We start from the raw sequence: 20,971 nt of genomic DNA on the forward strand, positions 1-20,971 counted from the left end.
GGGCTGGTCTCTGGGGGGGGGGCGCGGGCTTCTGGGGGCCTCCCGGGTACTTTGGTGCGTGGGGCGGTTCTCCCCCCAGGGGCGGCCTAGGCTGATCCGTCCCCAACGGGCGGGGGGTGGTTGCCTCTGAGGGTGGGCGCGAGGCGGGGCGCGTCATGACTCTCCAGGGGGAGGACAGAGCAGTGGGGAGGGGGGGTGTCTTCCCCCAGAGCGGGATGGGGGGGTGTTCTGCGGAAGAGGCCTGGGGGGTGTAGATCTTGGGGGGGGCTGGGCTGTGTCGCCAGAGTGGGGGGGTGTAGATCTTGGGGGGGGGCTGGGCTGTGTCGCCAGAGTGGGGGGGTGTAGATCTTGGGGGGGGGCTGGGCTGTGTCGCCAGAGTGGGGGGGTGTAGATTTGGGCTGTGTTGCCAGAGTGGGGGGGGGTGTATAGTTTGCAGGTGGTGGTGGGATGTCTCCTCAGAAGGCATCTGTGTGTTGTGTTGTGGTTATTGCTAGTTTTCTACCCGTAACCTGTGTTGGGTGAAAGCGGCTTGAGTTTCCCCCATCCTGGCTTCTGAAATGGTAATGGGATGGTAGCTATAGGGCTCATCCCTGAACTTGTTGCTGGTTTTCCGTGCCCACCTCCCCAAATCAATGAGGGCGGTTTAGCGAGTATTAAGATCTGTTTGGGGGGAGGTGTTTGGTTCTGGTGGGGGGACTGGTCTCATATTTCAGATGCTACAGTGATTATGGATGTTCTAGAGATGAGAGGTTTCAGAGTAGCAGCTGTGTTAGTTTGTATCTGCAAAAAGAAAAGGAGGACTTGTGACACCTTAGGGACTAACAAATTTATTTGAGCAAAAGCTTGTAGCTCACTACATCGGATGCATGCAGTGGAAAATACAGTAGGGAGATTTTATATACACAGAGAACATGAAACAATGGTTGTTACCATACACACTGTAACAAGAGTGATCAGCTTAGGTGAAAAGAAAAGGAGTACTTGTGGCACCTTAGAGACTAACCAATTTATTTGAGCATGAGCTTTCGTGAGCTACAGCTCACTTCATCTGATGAAGTGAGCTTTCGTGAGCTACAGCTCACTTCATCTGATGAAGTGAGCTTTCGTGAGCTACAGCTCACTTCATCTGATGAAGTGAGCTTTCGTGAGCTACAGCTCACTTCATCTGATGAAGTGAGCTTTCGTGAGCTACAGCTCACTTCATCTGATGAAGTGAGCTTTCGTGAGCTACAGCTCACTTCATCCGATGAAGTGAGCTTTCGTGAGCTACAGCTCACTTCATCCGATGAAGTGAGCTGTAGCTCACGAAAGCTCATGCTCAAATAAATTGGTTAGTCTCTAAGGTGCCACAAGTACTCCTTTTCTTTTTGCGAATACAGACTAACACGGCTGTTACTCTGAAACCTGTCACAGCTTAGGTGAGTTATTACCAGCAGGAGAGGGGGAAAAAAACCTTTTGTAGTGATAATCAAGGCGGGGCCATTTCCAGCAGTTGACAAGAACATGTGAGGAACAGTAGGGGGGGAAAAGAAACTACACTGTCTGCTCAAGAAACTCCCTGAGAAAGCACAAGAGCAAATCTGCACAGACACACCCCAGATCACCGCGCAGGGGTATTCTATCTGCTACCCAAGAACCATAAACCTGGAAATCCTGGACGCCCCATCATCTCAGGCATTGGCACCCTGACATCAGGATTGTCTGGCTATGTAGACTCCCTCCTCAGGTCCTATGCTACCAGCACTCCTAGCTATCTTCAAGACATCACTGACTTCCTGAGGAAACTACAATCCATCGGTGATCTTCCTGAAAACACTATCCTGGCCACTGTGGATGTAGAAGCCCTCTAGACCAACATTCCACGCAAAGATGGACTACAAGCCATCAGGAACAGTATCCCCGATAATGTCACTGCAAACCTGGTGGCTGAACTTTGTGACTTTGTCCTCACCCACAACTATTTCACATTTGCGGACAAATCAGCGGCACTGCTCTGGGTACCTGCATGGCTCCACAGTATGTGAACATTTTTATGGCTGACTTAGAACAACGCTTCCTCAGCTCTCGTCCCCTTATGCCCCTACTCTACAAGTGCTACATTGATGACATCTTCATCATCTGGTCCCATGGAAAAGAAGTCCTTGAGGAATTCCACCATGATCTCAACAATTTCCATCCCACCATCAACCTCAGCCTGGACCAGTCCACGCAAGAGATCCACTTCCTGGACACTACAGTGCTAATAAGCAATGGTCACATAAACACCACCCTATACCAGAAACCTACTGACCACTATACTTACCTACATGCCTCCAGCTTTCATCCAGACCACACCACACGATCCATTGTCTACAGCCAAGCTCTGCGATACAACCGCATTTGCTCCAATCCCTCAGGCAGATGACCCATCGCTCACAGATCTTGGGAGATAGGCCAGTCCTTGCTTACAGACAGCCCCCCAACCTGAAGCAAATACCAGCAACTACACAACAGAACCACTAACCCAGGAACCTATCCTTGCAACAAAACGCGTTGCCAACTGTGCCCACATATCTATTCAGGGGACACCGTCATAGGGCCTAATCACATCAGCCACACTATCAGAGGCTCGTTCACCTGCACATCTACCAATGTGATATATGCCATCATGTGCCAGCAATGCCGCTCTGCCATGTACATTGTCCAAACCGGACAGCCTCTACGTAAAAGAATAAATGGATACAGGTCAGATGTCAAGAATCATAATATTCAAAAACCAGTTGGAGAATACTTCAATCTCTCTGGTCACTTGATTACAGATGTAAAAGTGGCAATTCTTCAACAAAATAACTTCAAAAACAGACTCCAGCGAGAGACTGCTGAATTGGAATTAATTTGCAAACTGGACACCATTAACTCTAGGTTTGAATAAAGACTGGGAGTGGATGGGTCATTACACAAAGTAAAACTATTTCCCCATGTTAGTTTTTCACCCCTACTGTTTCTCATATGTTCTTGTCAACTGCTGGAAATGGCCCACCTTGATTATCACTATAAAAGGCTTTTTTTCTCTCCTGCTGGTAATAGTTCACCTTACCTGATCATTCTGTTACAGTGTGTATAGTAACACCCATTGTTTCATGTTCTCTGTGTATATAAAATCTCCCTATTGTATTTTCCACTGAATGCATCCAATGAAGTAAGCTGTAGCTCACAAAAGCTTATGCTCAAATAAATGTTAGTCTTTAAGGGGTCACAAGTACTCTTTTTCTTTTTCTAGAGATGAGTAACCATAATTACAAGTAATGTGGGGGACTTTGGGTAGGCTCCTGGTAATCACTTAAGCCTTGATTTGTTTGGTGCTGTACAAGGTACAAAAATAAAAATGTCTAGTGCTTAGTAACTTGCAGCATAAAGCTACAGATGGGATGCAGTGGGAGATAGAGAAGGGATACAACTTTTTCTTAACATTAGCTACTCACTAGTTATAAATGGCACCAGTTTTTTAATTAGTAAGAATGGTTACCTGCATCGGGTGGCTTAATCTTGTGCATGTAAGAGAGGATTTGGTTCAATTTAGGCAGAAGAGTACTTTTACGGGAGGATGGGAGAGTCTGTCATCTCCAACTCATCCAGAAGGGAGCCTGGTTTAAAAATGAAAATTGAGGTTGGTTGTATGTTAAACCAGTTGTGGGTGGGGAAGGGAACTAACAGGAGCTGAGAAGCCCTTAGATTAGATAAACTCTAGGGATATCAGTAGTAGAGGAAGTTGCTGTAATGGTATGTGAGTTGGGGCAAGGGAGAATTGGAAAGGCGAGTGTCAAGAGACTCAAATGTCAATGGTTTACTGTAGGAAAGAGAAGTTAGGTTATAGAAGTGGATGCAGCACTATTGATTGTCAATGTCTGGGTGGCAGGAACTAGGGTAAAACTAGACATCTCAGGTCAATGGAATGTAAACATATTTTTATCACTATACGTAGAAAATAATGTAGTGTGGGTGTACTACTAGCCTTTGGAGCTAGACCCTGATGGACAAGTTGGAACAGGGGCAAAAATCTGTTAACAGTGATTGACTTCAACTAAGTTCAGAGAAATTGATTGAACATCACTTAGGAACGTGGTTGGAAGCCGCCTGTTTTTTTTTTTTTTAAGCTATAAAAGATGATTGGTACAGATTGTTCTGGAGCAAAGGAATGGCTGTTACTCACTTAGATCTTGGTTTGAGGGCCCTGTCTATGTAAGGAGAATTTTTTGATATACATCCCCTACTAACATCAATTCAGCTCCATCAGCCTTTTATTTTGTTAACACCCTAGTGTAGCTAAGCTACTGACTGCTGCCACACTCAAGTACTTCGGCATCAAGCTACTCGGAGCAGGTCAGTTTGGGACCGTGCTTAAAACAGTGGTATGAGCCAGTGGGTTATCTTCTATACTGAGTTGCTGATGCAGGAGTTAGCCATATTAAGAAAATTTTCCTAGTGGAGACATGGCCTTAGTAACCCTAATTATCATTCTTGTGGGATCATACCAAGCAATACTACTGGCACACTAAGCTTCAGGAAGAGCTGTTGCAGGAAAGTGAGGAAGCTATAAGCCTAAAGGGAAAAGTTAGGAAGTTAAAATTGAATTGCCATTTAGGCTGCTCAGGATCAATGTAACCAAAGAAGGAATCTCAGCAACTTCAGAACCAGGAAGTACAGGTGACATAGAAATTAGTATATACGGAAAGGTATAAAAGTTTGGCCTAAATGAAGAAACATCCATTGTTAGAGAGCTTATTCCTTCACTCTCCCACTTCCCTGGTCCTTCTCGCATGAACAGAGAGCAACAATACCCAAAGTCCGAAGGTGCAAACGATTCAGTATTTATTGGGGTGAACTTCCAGCAAGCTTAAATAAAAGTTCCTTTTTCCTTATTTTCGAATCCCAACTTACTTCCTGTTTGCCCCTAATTTATATAGTAATATTCTTAGCTATACCTTAACCAATCATTCTACTGAAATTTAACTAACCAATCCTAACATATTGTAACATGATTAGCTAACCAATTATATCCCACCACCTTAATTAGTTTACACCCAGCAAAATTAATTATACAGCAGACAGAAACAATCACAGAACCAGACAGAGACCATGCCAATAAACAATAGCAAAGTGGGAACTATAATGTCAAAACAATACCGAAGTGAGGATTTCACAACTACATCTATAAAGACATAAGACAGGTTTCAGAGCATCTGTAAAGACATAAGACAGGTTTCAGAGTAACAGCCGTGTTAGTCTGTATTCGCAAAAAGAAAAGGAGTACTTGTGGCACCTTAGAGACTAACAAATTTATTTGAGCATAAGCTTTCGTGAGCTACAGCTCACTTCATCGGATGCATACTGTGGAAACTGCAGAAGATCTTTTTATATACACACAAAGCATGAAACAATACCTCCTCCCACCCCACTCTCCTGCTGGTAATAGCTTATCTAAAGTGACCACTCTCCTTACAATGTGTATGATAATCAAGGTGGGCCATTTCCAGCACAAATCCAGGGTTTAACAAGAACGTCTGGGGGGGCGGGGGGGGGTAGGAAAAAACAAGGGGAAATAAGTTACCTTGCATAATGACTTAGCCACTCCCAGTCTCTATTCAAGCCTAAGTTAATTGTATCCAATTTGCAAATGAATTCCAGCAAGAAACTGTTGAATTGGAATTCATTTGCAAATTGGATACAATTAACTTAGGCTTGAATAGAGACTGGGAGTGGCTAAGTCATTATGCAAGGTAACTTATTTCCCCTTGTTTTTTCCTACCCCGCCCCCCCAGACGTTCTTGTTAAACCCTGGATTTGTGCTGGAAATGGCCCAACTTGGTTATCATACACATTGTAAGGAGAGTGATCACTTTAGATAAGCTATTACCAGCAGGATAGTGGGGTGGGAGGAGGTATTTTTTCATGCTTTGTGTGTATATAAAAAGATCTTCTACACTTTCCACAGTATGCATCCGATGAAGTGAGCTGTAGCTCATGAAAGCTTATGCTCAAATAAATTGGTTAGTCTCTAAGGTGCCACAAGTACTCCTTTTCTTTTTGCAAAGACATAAGAGTTTCCCAGCTGTGTCTATTGATAAGTGAGTTCTTACCAGACAGAAAACTATCAACCTCAATTTCCTCTTACATCTTCTAGGCACTTCCCTTTCTCTGGAGGTGATAGGCACTATCAGGACAGGATTGTATTCCTAACAGCCCAGTAGCACCTTCTTTCACTGTGACTGCTTTGGAATGTGAGGATGTCACCGGTCGCTTCCCAGCTTATGGCTGCCTCTGTCACTTAGCCAAAGGCCTTAGCCTAAGAACAGGGCCTCAGATTGTCACAGTAAGAGAAGGACCTTACACTGGCAGACAGTGATTTTGATTCTTTCTTTTATACCTTTAACTAGCCAAGTGATAAGAATATACCTAAATTCTTAAAGTACAGGCCTTTGCAGACAGGCCTGAATATCTGTATCCTAACATCCATGAAGTAAATTAAGCTAAACCAGAAAAAAGACACTTATTCTGGAATCAGAGGGTCCCCACATGGAGTTACTCTGGAATAGCTGTTATGGTTTAAATCAACATCCTGCCTTATTTTTGAATAACAAGCCATAAGAAGCCTGTAGAACTCAATGAATCATTCCTTGTCTACACAAGAGAAGTCTACTGTGCTAAGAACTTGTTTCCTATGCTTGTGTGGATGTGATTTTGTTTTGATGTGCCAAATACCATGTGGATTACAAAAAGAAAAGGACAGGTTTCAGAGTAACAGCCGTGTTAGTCTGTATTCGCAAAAAGAAAAGGAGTACTTGTGGCACCTTAGAGACTAACCAATTTATTTGAGCGTCTGAAACCTGTCATTTGGATTACACTTGCTTCCAGCAGAGCCTAATATCAGTTTAGTTTGAACTTTCAGTCTGCACCAGTTCTGGATAACGTTTCCCACTATTCTACTAAAGTGTACTGGTGGCTTTCTGAAATCTAGAATGCATTGGTTCTAGAAACTCTGGGCTAGGTAGCCAGAAAGCGCTGCAGTTGAGACAGTTTAAAATGGCAGTAGTAGGAGTATGTAACAATTGCAATGCTTCTGAACATGAAGTCCGCATGACTAGAGCGGACACACTGAACTAGTTAAACTGATACTATTAGAGAATCAGAATAATAGAAATGTAGGATTTTAAGTGACCTCAAAAAGTCATTTAGTCCATCTACCTGCTCCGAGGTGGAACCAAGTATACCTAGACCATCCCTGATAGGTATTAGTCCAGTCTGTTTCTTAAAAGCCCCCAATGATGGGGAATCCAAAACCTCCCTTAGAAGCCTATTCAGCAACTTAATTATTCTCACAGTTAGCTTTTTTCTAATATCTAACCTAAATCTCCTTTCTTGTACATTAAGCCCATTACTATTTGTCCTACCTTCAGTGGGCATAGAAAATGATTGATAGCCATCCTTAACATATTTTAGAACCGTTATCAGGCCCCTTCTCCATTTCTCAGGACCAAATATGCCCGTTTTTTAAGACTTTCTTCATTGGTTAGGTTTCTTTAAACCTTTTATTCTTTTTATTGCTTTCCTCTGGACTTTCTCCAGTTTATCCACACCTTTCTTAAAGTGTGGTGCCCGAAACTGGACACAGAACTCCAGCTGTGGCCTCACAGTGCTGAATAGAGTTGGACACTTACTTCCTGTAGTCTGTTGGGGGAGGGGGTGTGTGTGTGTGCGCGTGCGCACTTCCTACGTACTATGCTGGCTCTGTATAGATAGCTGACCCAGCAGACCTCAGTCGAACTTCCCAAAAAGACCACAGACTTGGTTCCGTAGTGAAGGCACTCGGCCAAGTTTATTGTCAACGAAGCATGGTCCTAGCTCCCCGGATCAATGTCTACATTTGCACTAGCACATGTATGCCTGTGACAGTGTACGTGGCTCAGTGAGTGGTAGGACTTTCCATTCCCCCTTTGGTTGGACAAAGACACACCCTTTGTGACCCCCTTTTTATACACTGTTACAAATAAGTTATGTATTGCCCCTTTACCTTGTACATGTTGGTTTGATCAAAACATCTCTATCCATCACCCTGTCAGCCTAACCTTATCTTTAAGAGGGGCCAGTGTGTTCTTATATCATCTTCAGGGAGTGTGTTTACACCATAACTTTGTTTCAGGGTGTTCTGGTCCTACCCTTCTGGAGTGTGTTTACTTGAAGACTTAGTGCCTAAGAGTGCTTGTGTTTTTGCAGCGTCAGACCTGTTGTTCCAAGTTCATGTATTGGACAGTGCACCTTCAGTCAGGCATCTGCTTTGTAACTGGGCAGGGCCTGACTTGGCCTGACTCTTGCTCACTCTGCTTTCTCTCAGCAAGGCTTGACTTTAGTTCAGGCCTCAGGCCTAGACTATTTTTTTTTTTTTTTGTAACGGCATCATAGCTGTGTCAAAACAGTTCAGTTCTTTAGTCTAGGTATGGCCTTTTGTCACAAGGGTGTAAAGGAGACAATCAGAGGATAAGGAGACTACAGAGAAGCTAATATTGCTATGTATGTCGTCTTCATGCAGGATAATAGGAGGAGTGGGGGAAAGCATGTCATCTGCAGAGTAACCAGGGGATAGGCAAAGGTGAGATTTTCAGTGTTTTTTTTGTTTTTTGTTAATGTTGGGGAGCAACTTAAGAACTTGGCTGGCAATAAATTGCTGTGACTGGATGTTCCTCAGGGGAGAACTTTGAAGAAACTAAAGAAAAAGTTGTTGAACTGCTAACAGTTTATCATTAAATTATACCATACATTTGGCACTCTATCAACATGCTGACTGTGAATTGTTCTTTAGAAGACTCCTGAGATAATAGGCATCTTTGAGGTGTCTCTTCACTAGGAAACATAAGAGACAAGGTAGGTGAAGTAATATCTTTTATTGGACCAACTTTTGTTGGAGTGAGAAACAAGCTTTTGAGCTTACACAGAACTCTTCTTCAAGTCAAGCTTTGTGTAAGCTCAAAAGCTGGTGTGTAACAGAAGTTGGTGCAATAAAAGATAATCACTTGCTTACCACGTCTCTCTTGATATCCTGCAACCAACATGGCTACAATAACATTGCATACGGACTAGGAAAGATAAGCAGTCTTCTGCACCATTGTACACGTAACCAGTGTTGGAAATAGTAGCACAGACAGGGCTTAGGCATTTTTTATGACAGTGGTAAAAATACCTGCATCCTGGTCTGTCACAAATGTAATGTGAGTACACTGCCTTTCCATTTCCTGCGTCTTGTTTGAGGTATTCAACAACTAGAATACTTGGAGTAAGAATAGAGAGTGTCAATTCTCATTATAGAACGCTTTTTTTTATTGATATGTTTAAGATAACTTGACTGAAGTGGGTATGTATATCATCACAGAAGTATATTTGAATGTTGCAAGTTCTGGACCTCGCACCTGGGGAAATGCAGTGGAGCAGGTGGTGTTCAAAATGTCCTGGTGGAAATAGTTTGGATGCCAGCATGCAGGTGAAATTGTCAGAAGAGGTGAAAAAATACAGCTTATTCCTTGGTTATCACGGTGTACAGAATGTAAAAAAACAAACAGAAAACTTAGCAGACATCTACCAATTCTAAGTAAGAAACTTATGAATGGGGCCAGGCATCACCACTGAAGTCCAAGGACAGCAATGTCCTGGTAAAGTTATGTCCCCTGCTGTCCTCAGATGCTGTAGGTGTTGGGGGTACTTCTGGAATTTCTGCCATAGTTCTTGGAGGGCTTTAGTTGCTTTGTATCAGCTTCTAGCTAGTAAGGGTCTGAAATTTGAACATTCCCCTCTCTCCAACTGCTTGAAAGGAGAGTGAGGTCCCTCCTCATTCTCAAAGCCTCCTGGCAGCTCTAAGGGGAGTGATCTTTGTTCTTCTCCCTCCATAGCCTTTTTTGGTTTTTTTGGGAGGGAGGTTCCTCCTACCTTGTGAATAATTACAGTGCCTGCCTCTGTTGCTGATGATTTGCTCAAGAAATAGTCTGAAATTATCATGATTTTACAGTTACTGCTGCCCATAGTGATCTAAATAGCACCAGCAAAACTGCCGAGGGTGTCATTAATTCACTGTTCTGTAAAGCTGTGAACAGCAACTGAGGCACTAGAGATTTTTGTCTTTGGACCAATGAGAATGTTGTATTGGTTATTCTTGTCTCACGTGTAGAGGGTTCTTGGTAACCATAATTAGACTAAAACTCTCTTGGCGAAAGCTTAAATTCTACAGAAACTGATATTTTAGACTCCTGGATGAAGCTACTTGGCTCATTGCAGGCTGCAAGTATAATGGACAGGAGCAGGGCCTATAAAGGCTTTAAGTGGAACTTTATATCGGTCTTGCATGACAAGCTGGTAACATTTTAACCCAATTAGCTTCTTCAGTGACTTTTCAAAGACTGAAACTTCCCATGATGTTGCTCAGGTTATGTGACCTTTCTTGGATTCCTACCTCGTAACTGAATTTCTGACTGTCCTGAAGAATGATTCTTGCATAATGCAGGATTTCATCTTGGGTTGATGTATTTTGTGACTTAGGTATTCAAGTGTTCTGAACTTCAGTGCCACTGACTTTGGATGTAAAGAAGCACAGAAGTTACTTCTCAAAATTGGGTTTGGATGAATCACTGAATTATGATTTCTTTCCAGGTTTATGAAAACCTGATACATCTTGAAAATGTTTAACAAATCATTTGGAACTCCGTTTGGAGGCAGCGCTGGTGGCTTTGGGACTACTTCAACATTTGGACAAAGTAAGTAATAGAGCTACTATTGTTTTTCTTCATTTAAAAAAAAAATACTGGTAGTGGAAATGGTAATTGGAAGTAATCTGCAAATTGGAACTGTAAACTACAGATAAAGAGAAATTAATGGGGGCGGGAATTAGTTGGACATGATAGAATTTTGTATTCTTTAACTGACACATTAAACTGAACTGGATTCAAAAGTTGGTTTTCATGCACTGGCAAACAAATTAAGTGGATGATGTAATAGTTCTGTAATTCCATGTGTACTCAGCAAAGTGATCACTGGGTAGCTACAGTAGTGATTCTAATGGTGGACTAAGTCCAATCTTCAAAGGCAGTTCCATCATATTGGGGTTGAGGTACATTAGAAAGACAATAAGGGGGAAGGGCACACTATTGCTGCGCATGGTGAAGAATCTTTGGAATCTGTTGAGCCTACCAACCAGGATGCAAAATAGTTCTATTATAAACAGGACATGCTTATCCCTTACAGATTTCTAATGTTCTTGTACTGGCTTAATGGCTGATAAAATGCATTGCAATGTTTCTAGATTTTCGTTAATAAGCTTTATGTATTGCTGCTGTCAAATCTAGCTATTCAGTTAAGGAGTGAAAGTAATGCCAAATGTTAAAGTAAACGATGGAAATCTCTACATTTCAGTATGGAACAGGAATCTTTGTATTCCAACATAAATGACTGACACTAAATACTCTTGTAGTACTTCATTTTTTCCAGAGTGCTGTAAAAATATTAAATTGCATGACTCAGGTGGAAAACTGAGACTGTGATTTGTTCATAGTCATGGAGCAAGTAACTAGGGGAAGCTGGGAGTACAGTAGGAGTATGTGGTTCCTGTGTGTATGTGCCCTTCTCATTATACAAGTTCTGTTGTTGTTGTTGTGTAGATGCGGGCTTTGGTACTACCAGTGGAGGAGCGTTCGGAACATCAGCCTTTGGGTCAAACAATAACACAGGAAGCCTCTTTGGGAACACACAGACTAAACCAGGTATAGCTGAAGTTGCTGTATAACTGAGTTCTCAGTAACCAGAATTTATCACTCTAACTTATTCACACAGTGTTGTTGAAAACAGCTGTTTTAACTTTAATCCTGTTGTGTATCCTGGTTTCAGGAGGATTGTTTGGTTCAAGTACGTTTAGCCAACCAGCCACCTCCTCCACAAGCACTGGCTTTGGGTTTGGAACATCAACTGGAACTTCCAACAGCCTGTTTGGGACTGCCAGCACTGGTGGAGGTCTCTTTTCATCCCAGAATAATGCCTTTGCTCAGAATAAACCGGCTGGATTTGGAAGTGAGTAGAAACTACTGCATGTTTTCCAGCTCTGGTTTCTTGCTTTAAGTAAACATTGAAGGACAAAGGTTAAACTAGCATGAAACACATGGTTGAACAAATGGTGCAGATTGATGATGACAACTGTGCCTTCTTCACTACCTTTTCCCTGAAGCTTTGCCAACAATAGCATTTACTGAGATCCACAGTACTCCTAGGTGAACTGGTCTGCTGTTTATATAATAAAATTTGGTGCTAGGACTCTGGGACATGGATCTCAAATACATTGGCTGATATTACTGTTTGCAGTTTGTCCAGTTATAAGACTTGATCTTCCTATTGGATTAGTTTCAGTTTAGTTTTTAATCCTTGCACCAGTGTTCTTTCTAGTACAGGAATAAAATCACTATTTAATCCTCTGGCACTAGCATGTTAGAAACTCCTGTTATGAAACGTATAGCAAAAGACTCCCTTTACAGCACAACACAGCCCTTGCAGTTGCTACCACAAATTCTTCTGAGCCAGAGGAGTTACTCCTCACCCCTGCTTCCCCAAGGGACCATGCTAATTCCTGAACTGTATGAGAGTCACTTCCATTGCCTCTTGAATTCATCTTCGTGCGCAAGTTCTGTGCACATAGTGTACAACTTCCCTGTTTGTTACCAGGAGCAGAGTGAAACTGGCTAGGATTTTATGTTCTCCATTGCTCAGTCGGTGGAATGTAGAGTACAGGCTTGATCTTCTGCTATAGAATACTGCTTCAGGGGAATGTAAATGTAGGGTTCCTGCATTGGTATAAATCCCCAATAGCAATGCTTTTACTTATTCCACTGATGCTCCTTTAGTGCCTTATGAAAAGCTTTCAGAGAATCTCTTGAAAGCTTCTAGAGGATCAAGAAGCTTGTAGGTAATACAGGGAGTGTTAGATCAGGAACTTGAGGAGTTTTCCAAACAGGAGATGGTCATCAGAAAAGCAGGATGACATCTGTGCCAGACAAGATTAAACTTGAGTCCTGTTTTCTTAATATCATGGTGGTAGGTAGTTCTACATTATCGTGGATTAGTTTGTGACAGATCCTTGATCCCACCTGTGTGCATTGATTCTGGCTGGTTTTTGCCACTGTAAGAGCATTGTTTGCATATAACTTAAGGCAGCTGTATCAGTCTCCCACAAATACGCATTCTGTTTGACGGACAATGTAGTCTCTTCCCCAAAGAGGTTACCCTAAGTTAGGATGTAATGTGAAGAAATAGTAGCACAATAATGGTTGGGGTTTGGGGGGTGCAATCTAAATAGCTAGACAAGGTCATGTGGTTGTCTTGGTCTGTTCTTACCTATTTAACCACTGTTGATCTATAGGTTATATACATGACTGTCTCACGAAACCTATCCCAAGTTTGTCCTCAACCAATGAAGTTGTGAGCTATTTCAAAGGCATCTAAGTGGTATATGAAAGGAGGAGACGGAAGAAAAGCCTTTACGCTTAAATGGATGGTTCTGAAACTTAACTCTCTGTCAAATCTCAGTACTCTAGTGTGGTCTGAATAAAATAATTGGGTTGTAGTTCTTAAAAAAACACACTTGCAAAATCTCAAATGACTTTTATTTTAGTATGCATTTTTTTTCTTATTTACAGACTTTGGAACGAGTACCAGCAGTGGAGGTCTCTTTGGAACCACTAACACTGCCTCCAATCCTTTTGGGGGTACATCTGGCTCTCTCTTTGGGCCAACCAGCTTTACTGCTGCTCCAACTGGGACTACCATTAAATTTAATGTAAGTGCTGTTTATTTTCTGAAGGCCTAACTTCTGCTTACTGTAGGGAACTGTACATTCTGCTATTCTTTACTTAAAATGTTGGCTTGCTAGGACCTGTGGAATAAAATAACTGATTCATAGGCAGTTGTAGAAGGCATGTGCGCTTCAGTAGAACTATTGCAGTGGAGGCAGCTTGTGCAAGCAGTTGTCCAGAAATAATTCACCAGCTTACTTTGGTATGGAAAAATCTTGCATTATTGTATGGGAAACATGGATTAACTCTCATCTAGACTTGTTAGAGCTGCATAGACCTAGAGCTTGTCTGAATTCTTGCCTAACAGACTTTATTACTAGCTGTCATTTAAAATAGAATTTTCAGAGGGCTGACAAATGTTAAAATTCTATTGCAACTCTTGTATAATCAGGACTAAATTCTGACTAATAGCAGTGGAGACTAAGCTTTCTTGGTATGTGTTAATGGTATATTGTCCCCTTTAGAGTCAGCACAGCTCTAGAAAGATTAGTTGAAACACTAAGACTCTTTCTAGATTACTGTTTGGATGAGGCCCCTTTAAGAGGTATCTGGAATAAATGATCCTGAAGATTCTGTGGCAGTTGAGAAGTGAATGATGGTCCGAAAGAGGAGAAACTGCAAAAATGGGGTAATAGTGAAAGGGTTCAACCTCTGTGTCTGCCCTGGAGGGCAGCTGAGGATGCGGAGCATCCTGCCAAACGCCCCTATGACTGATCTTTACAAATTTAAAGAGGGTTGAGAGTGCACACAACGTACTGCAGCATCCTGATAGAAATGGAGACTTTTCACTGAAACCGTCTTTCAGGAAATGATGAACTTCAAAAGAATGGACATAATAGTGAAGACAAACTTGAGCATATGTGATCCTCCCTAGGATAGGGAGAAAGGTTGTTGGGGATAACGTTCAAAGAGTTTAGAGAACTATGTCAGAAGTCTGGGCACATGTTGCCTTTAAAAATTGCAAACTAAAAGGGAAAATTGCACTGAGTTCTGAGAATTCCTCTGGGGAATTTACTGTGCTGATTGCTGTTGAAGGCCACAGCTACATATAGCACCGTGCTGCACCATTCCAGTTCCTGTACTAAATTTAGGCTTTGTATTTAGGCAGTATGTATCTGGACAGTAGAAATTTACACTTATAAAAACATAGTTGGACATGAAACAAATTGAGTATCTAACTCTTTTCTTGCAGCCACCAACCGGCACAGATACTATGGTAAAATCTGGAGTTAGCACTAACATCAGCACTAAGCACCAGTGTATTACTGCTATGAAGGAGTATGAAAGCAAATCCCTAGAGGTCAGTCAAATCGAAGATTTAAATTTTCTTGCTGCCTCCCTCACTAAGCTTTCGTCTTATGACTTATATGGTATATGAACATCCTGACATTAGGTCCATACAATACATTAAAATATTTAATCTTCAGCACCTGCATAATTTTAATGATGATGTTCTTTGAAAGCTGTTAATGTTCTAAAGTGATATATACTGTGGCAGGCTAACTTGTCATCAGTAGAGCAATTTGTTATTCATTTGCATCAGCTGGGCTTTTAAATGCTCAACATGGCATCCTCTACAGATCTGAAAATAACTTTTAGACTATCTTGGGATGAAAGGGAGAAACATATTGTAAAGAACAATTCTTCGTTGTAGAGGGAATGATAGGATGATTAGCAGTTAAGGGCCGTGGAGCTCTCCGGTATTCTTTTCTTTGGGGTCTTAACTCTGAAAGCTCTTCACTTGAAAGGCAAGTTGTTTGTTTGTAAGACTTAAACAATTCTCCTAGTCAAAAGGCCCTGTTAACTTTACAAGTGGGTCATGGTTTATTTAAAAAAAAAAAAAAAAACTTTCACAAGCTTAACATGAACTAGTGGGTGCACTTAAGGAAACGTACTGTCAGAACTGGAATTAACTTAGCATAGAATATCATGGAAACCTGTAACCCCTCTAAAGTGGCAATAAATTTTGAATGTACCTTCTGTATATGTTGGGTTTTTTTGAAGGGGCAGTGGGTGTCCAATTTCTGAGCTTAGTACATCTCAGAGCTACAACGCAATTGCTCAAACTTAGTTTGTCCCACATGGAATGACTGCGTAAAGAAAACTTGTATTTTTTTTGGTTAGGAACTCCGTTTGGAAGATTACCAGGCAAACAGGAAAGGGCCCTCAAATCCAGCGGTAGCAGCTGCGGGGTTATTTGGATCCTCCACAGCTACATCCAGCGCAGCTACTGGACTGTTTGGCTCCTCCACCACTAATGCAGGTTTTTCATATGGACAGAATAAAACAGCTTTTGGAACCAGTAAGTGTTGACATCGCTGCTAGCTTTACTGTCACCATAGACCTTGGTACTTAAGAATTCAAGGCAACTTACTTTTTTCACACTTTGCTCTTAGGACAGTTTACATTAGTAAACTCACTTTATACAACTACATTATGACTGTTATCAGACTTTGGTTGTTAAACACTTGTGTTACACAAACCTTGCATCAGTTTCTACACCAGTGTAATGTCTTTTGACAGATATTGGGAGGGGATCTGGCATTACAAGAAAGCTTACAGTCCTTGTGTGCCATTAACAAAAAAGTCACTGATAAATAGAACTCATTCATGATATTGGTAGTGTAATCAATCAAACACATGGAAGTGAAGTCTAGCCCAGTTCTTCCAACTAAAGCAGGACAAAACCCCAATAGAAAATGTACTTAACGCTTGCAGGAACTTGCTTCTTTCATTAGAGCAGAATCAGGATATTTTCTACTTCGTTAGATGAAAAACCCTAGCCTCCTGCTGCCCTCTTAGCACAAGCAGCATGTGTGTACCTCCATTGCAGGGGTCTCTTGGACCAAAGAAAATAACTGAAAACCAAGTGAATGTAATTCACTTCTGTGGTGTTACTTCCATGATTTAATTCACCCTGTGGAGTAAACAGTCTTGTTCAAAAGTCAGTGCTAGCCCCAAACTGAAATGCGTTAGTGGGAAGAACAGCTCAAAAATAGATTAGATTGCTAACTAAGTTGCAATATAGAACTTCTGCTAACATTTCCCTACATTCAGATGTGCAATATTAGGACAGGTTTCAGAGTAACAGCCATGTTAGTCTGTATTCGCAAAAAGAAAAGGAGTACTTGTGGCACCTTAGAGACTAACCAATTTATTTGAGCATAAGCTTTCGTGAGCTACAGCTCACTTCATCGGATGCATACTGTGGAAAGTGTAGAAGATCTTTTTATATACACACAAAACATGAAACAATACCTCCTCCCACCCCACTCTCCTGCTGGTAATAGCTTATCTAAAGTGATCACTCTCCTTACAATGTGTATGATAATCAAGTTGGGCCATTTCCAGCACAAAACCTGGATTTGTGCTGGAAATGGCCCAACTTGATTATCATACACATTGTAAGGAGAGTGATCACTTTAGATAAGCTATTACCAGCAGGAGAGTGGGGTGGGAGGAGGTATTGTTTCATGTTTTGTGTGTATATAAAAAGATCTTCTACACTTTCCACAGTATGCATCCGATGAAGTGAGCTGTAGCTCACGAAAGCTTATGCTCAAATAAATTGGTTAGTCTCTAAGGTGCCACAAGTACTCCTTTTCTTTTTGCGAATAATAGGACAGACTTGTATAACTATAAAATCAGTGACCATAAACTGAAGACAGAAACTACTGTATAAACACCAGTGAATACCTATCCCATAAAGGAGTAGGATCTTGCCTTGGGCACATTTTAAGGTTCTTGTGGATTGAGTTAAGTCAGCCATCCTAGGGTATGGTTTTCGTATACAATTCACAGCCTCACATGAGATTGGCCATATATTATTTTCTCTGTGGCCATGATGTCCTATGACTGGTTGGTCCAGAGGAACATATCGGGAAAGCTGGGGTTGAGCGCAAGAGACAAACTTTTATAGGGGCTGGAGCTAGGCTATAGAAATCATTGGAAATAACAATAACCTTGAACTTTATCACTTTCCAAACAAAGCGCAAAACTCATTTCTTTGGATGTGGCTTGATAAGTTTGTGTTTGTGTACTTTCAGCACTTCCTGTCAGTCACATGCAAGCAGAACTAGTCAAGTTGTTTCTCCTAGAGGCTGAAAAAGAATAAAAAATTAGTATTTAGGAGGAATTCAGACAGTCCTATGTATTGGCAGCTGTAGAAGTTGCTAGATAATAGTAGACTTAGAACTTTGATGTTGGCTGTCATAAGAATTGTTCCTTTTGCTAACCTTTGTTGGTTGGGTTGCCTTCCCTCCCCCTACGCAATCAGGCTAGTCTAGATGTTGACACCACAATCCAGTTGGTACGATACAGGTTCAGCTAACCATGTAAAAAGTGTCATTGGTCAGTCAGATCTCTAAGAGAACATTTATCACACTTGCAAGCTGTCACTCTAGAATAAATCCCAGTATTTGTTTAATACTAGCACTGATGATCACAGGCAGGTTAAAAAAAAAAAATCACATCTAACAAGGTACATGAAGCCATTAACTTTTTAAATTTTGGATACAGTATTCATGACTTTCCACATGACACTGCTACTTGATTTTGATTTCAACCAACTATTTTAGATTACTGGTTTGTGCATTTATTTTGCTCCACTCAATGCATGAATTTGACTCCGGGCTCTAATTCTGTAATCTGTACTCTCATTTCCTTGCCCATCATAGGTACAACTGGCTTTGGAACAGGAACAGCAGGGAGCCTTTTTGGTCAGCAGCCTCAGCAGACTACCAGTCTGTTCAGCAAACCATTTGGCCAGGCCACCACAACACAGAACACTGGCTTTTCTTTTGGGAACGCCAGTACTCTTGGACAACCAAATACAAACACGATGGTAAGAAAGTGAGAGCTAGTTGTATTTAAAGCTGTAAATTCTTCTGTAATATAGGTTGATGAAAGCATATTCCATTCAGTATCAAAGGGTTTGTCATGGCTTCTGATTATTAACTCTGATCTTCAGAGCTACTTATCTTTGCAATAGTCCAACAAAAGTGCTATAACTGCTCTTTGGTAGAGTAGATACTAGTATTTTTTCAAACAAGATTTATGTTTGCAGGGTTTATTTGGGGCAACCCAAGCCTCACAGTCTGGAAGCCTTTTTGGAACAGCTGCCAACACAAATGCTGCCACTGGATTTGGAACAGGAACTGGAACTGGTCTCTTTGGACAAGCCAACACAGGATTTGGTGTTGGCGGTTCGGTATGTCTGTACCTTTGTAATGAAATTGATTAAGGATGTAAAAACTTCATTGTTGTTGTTTTTAGAGGCCGGCAGCAGGTTTCTGTGCATTAATGTCCCCCTTCAAAGTAGTGTGGTCTGAACCTTCAGGGTATTTCTAGTGACTTCATAAAATCACATTGCTTTTATAATTTCACTGTAATCCCAGGGAACTAGAGCCTTAACTGTTATACTAAGGGTACAATATAAAATATATAGAATGAACACAAGTCCCATGGAGGTGTTGAGCATCTGTTATAGGAACTGACTGGGAAATGGCTGGTACTGTCTAGACACGTTCAAGATGCTGGAGTATAGTGTCCAAAAGCACAAATGACAAAGGTGCCTGAGTAATTGACCTATAAAATTGGTATTGAGTGTACACTTAGGGCTTGTCTTCACTACTGGGGAGATCAGCGCTACTGTAATCGATACAGCGGGTGTTGATTTAGTGGGTCTTCACTAGACCCACTAAATCAGTGGCAGAGCACTCTGCAGTACTCCAGTCCCCGAGTACTCTAACTCTGATACTCCGGCTCCCCGAGAAGAGTAAGGTAAGTTGACTGGAGAGAATCTCCTGTTGACGCAGTGCAGTGAAGACACCGGGGTAAGTCAACCTAAGCTTCGTCAACTCCAGCCACGTTATTCACGTAGCTGGAGTAGTGTAACTTAGGTCGATTTACCCTGGTAGTGAAGACAAGCCCTTACACAAGACTAAAGTTGTTAGCAGAACCAAACCACTTTGTGTCTGGGTATCTTTGTACTACATATGACACAAGGAATAAAAATCCTATACATGTGTGGAAAAACTACTCTTATAAAATATCCTAAACGTCTGATATCACTAGTTCACATATGAATTTAATTTTACACACTTTAATATATTGGTAATGAACTTTGCTCTAACATTTACCTCCTAACACTTGACTTCAGGCCCTTGGGTTGCTAAATGAACCAAACTGTAGCAGGAGTAATACAGAATCTTGAGTGCCTTAGTTCTACGCGTCTTCAGAGCATTTGTAGGTGCTCGTAGTACTGTGGTGGGCACATTATTTAAAATAGAAATGAATTCAGCAGAATTTGGCTTTCTGTTGGTGGGTTGGATATTGAACACATTGATGCTGACTTTTTTGTAATAGACTTGTTCAATTAATTCAGCAGTGGAATGGACTTTTAATTCCATCTCACTGTAGCTGTTTCAGTGTTTTCCTGACAGCCTGCCAAACCAATGCCCAAGTTTTATACACAATAGATAATGGGCCACTGCTAATTTTGGATCAGGAGATTGTTTCCCTGGCAGCCTTAAATCTACCTTGTACATAGGTAGATTACAACAGCATTTCATAGTAACATGGATGTCAGAGTTTTAAAAGCATGTTGCTCTCTTTTCAGACGCTGTTTGGTAAGCCTGCTGGATTCGGAACCACCACGACCAGTGCTCCTTCGTTTGGTACAACTTCTGGCAGCGGGCTCTTTGGTAACAAACCAACCCTGACTTTAGGAACCAATACAAACACTTCCAATTTTGGTACATATAAGAAAGTGGGATTCAGTCTCTTAAAGTTACACTGAATATACCACACACCAGGCTACTGAATCTTATACTAAATGATTGTGAATCTTAAAATTCTCAGGTAAGCTGTGCTTGATGCATATTGCTGAAGGGGAAAGCTTGAAGTCTTGGACATGGACTTGCTCCTCTTTTGTTTGTAAACTGATTTTGCATTCTATTTGTATGGGAGTTTCAGGTTCAGTATGCTCCTGTCTTCTTGCAGACTTTTTGTAGGCAGTACTCTCTGAATCAGTTGAGAGATTAAGTTTTAAAAAAATGCACCATTACTTAGTAGCAAATACCAGGTGGTGCATAACAACATAAAACTTATAGGTATGAATG

The 20,971-nt window shown here is 41.4% G+C and overlaps 1 protein-coding gene across 2 annotated transcripts in view; it reads left to right on the forward strand.

The window, feature by feature from the left end:
- Positions 1 to 20,971, forward strand: part of NUP98 (nucleoporin 98 and 96 precursor) — a 59,595-nt gene that overhangs the window by 305 nt on the left and 38,319 nt on the right. The window contains exons 2-10 of one of the 2 annotated variants that reach the window (XM_077824752.1): positions 10,669 to 10,772; positions 11,673 to 11,774; positions 11,899 to 12,078; positions 13,695 to 13,834; positions 15,043 to 15,150; positions 15,975 to 16,152; positions 18,527 to 18,693; positions 18,916 to 19,059; positions 20,470 to 20,605. In XM_077824752.1, the coding sequence (XP_077680878.1) occupies positions 10,697 to 10,772; positions 11,673 to 11,774; positions 11,899 to 12,078; positions 13,695 to 13,834; positions 15,043 to 15,150; positions 15,975 to 16,152; positions 18,527 to 18,693; positions 18,916 to 19,059; positions 20,470 to 20,605 (1,231 nt within the window). In that variant the 5' untranslated portion in view covers positions 10,669 to 10,696. The remainder of the gene's footprint in view (positions 1 to 10,668; positions 10,773 to 11,672; positions 11,775 to 11,898; positions 12,079 to 13,694; positions 13,835 to 15,042; positions 15,151 to 15,974; positions 16,153 to 18,526; positions 18,694 to 18,915; positions 19,060 to 20,469; positions 20,606 to 20,971) is intronic. The other variant, XM_077824827.1, reaches the window with a different exon arrangement.

This window comes from Eretmochelys imbricata, chromosome 1 (genome assembly GCF_965152235.1).
Source record: "Eretmochelys imbricata isolate rEreImb1 chromosome 1, rEreImb1.hap1, whole genome shotgun sequence".
NCBI classification, from domain to species: Eukaryota; Metazoa; Chordata; order Testudines; family Cheloniidae; genus Eretmochelys; species Eretmochelys imbricata.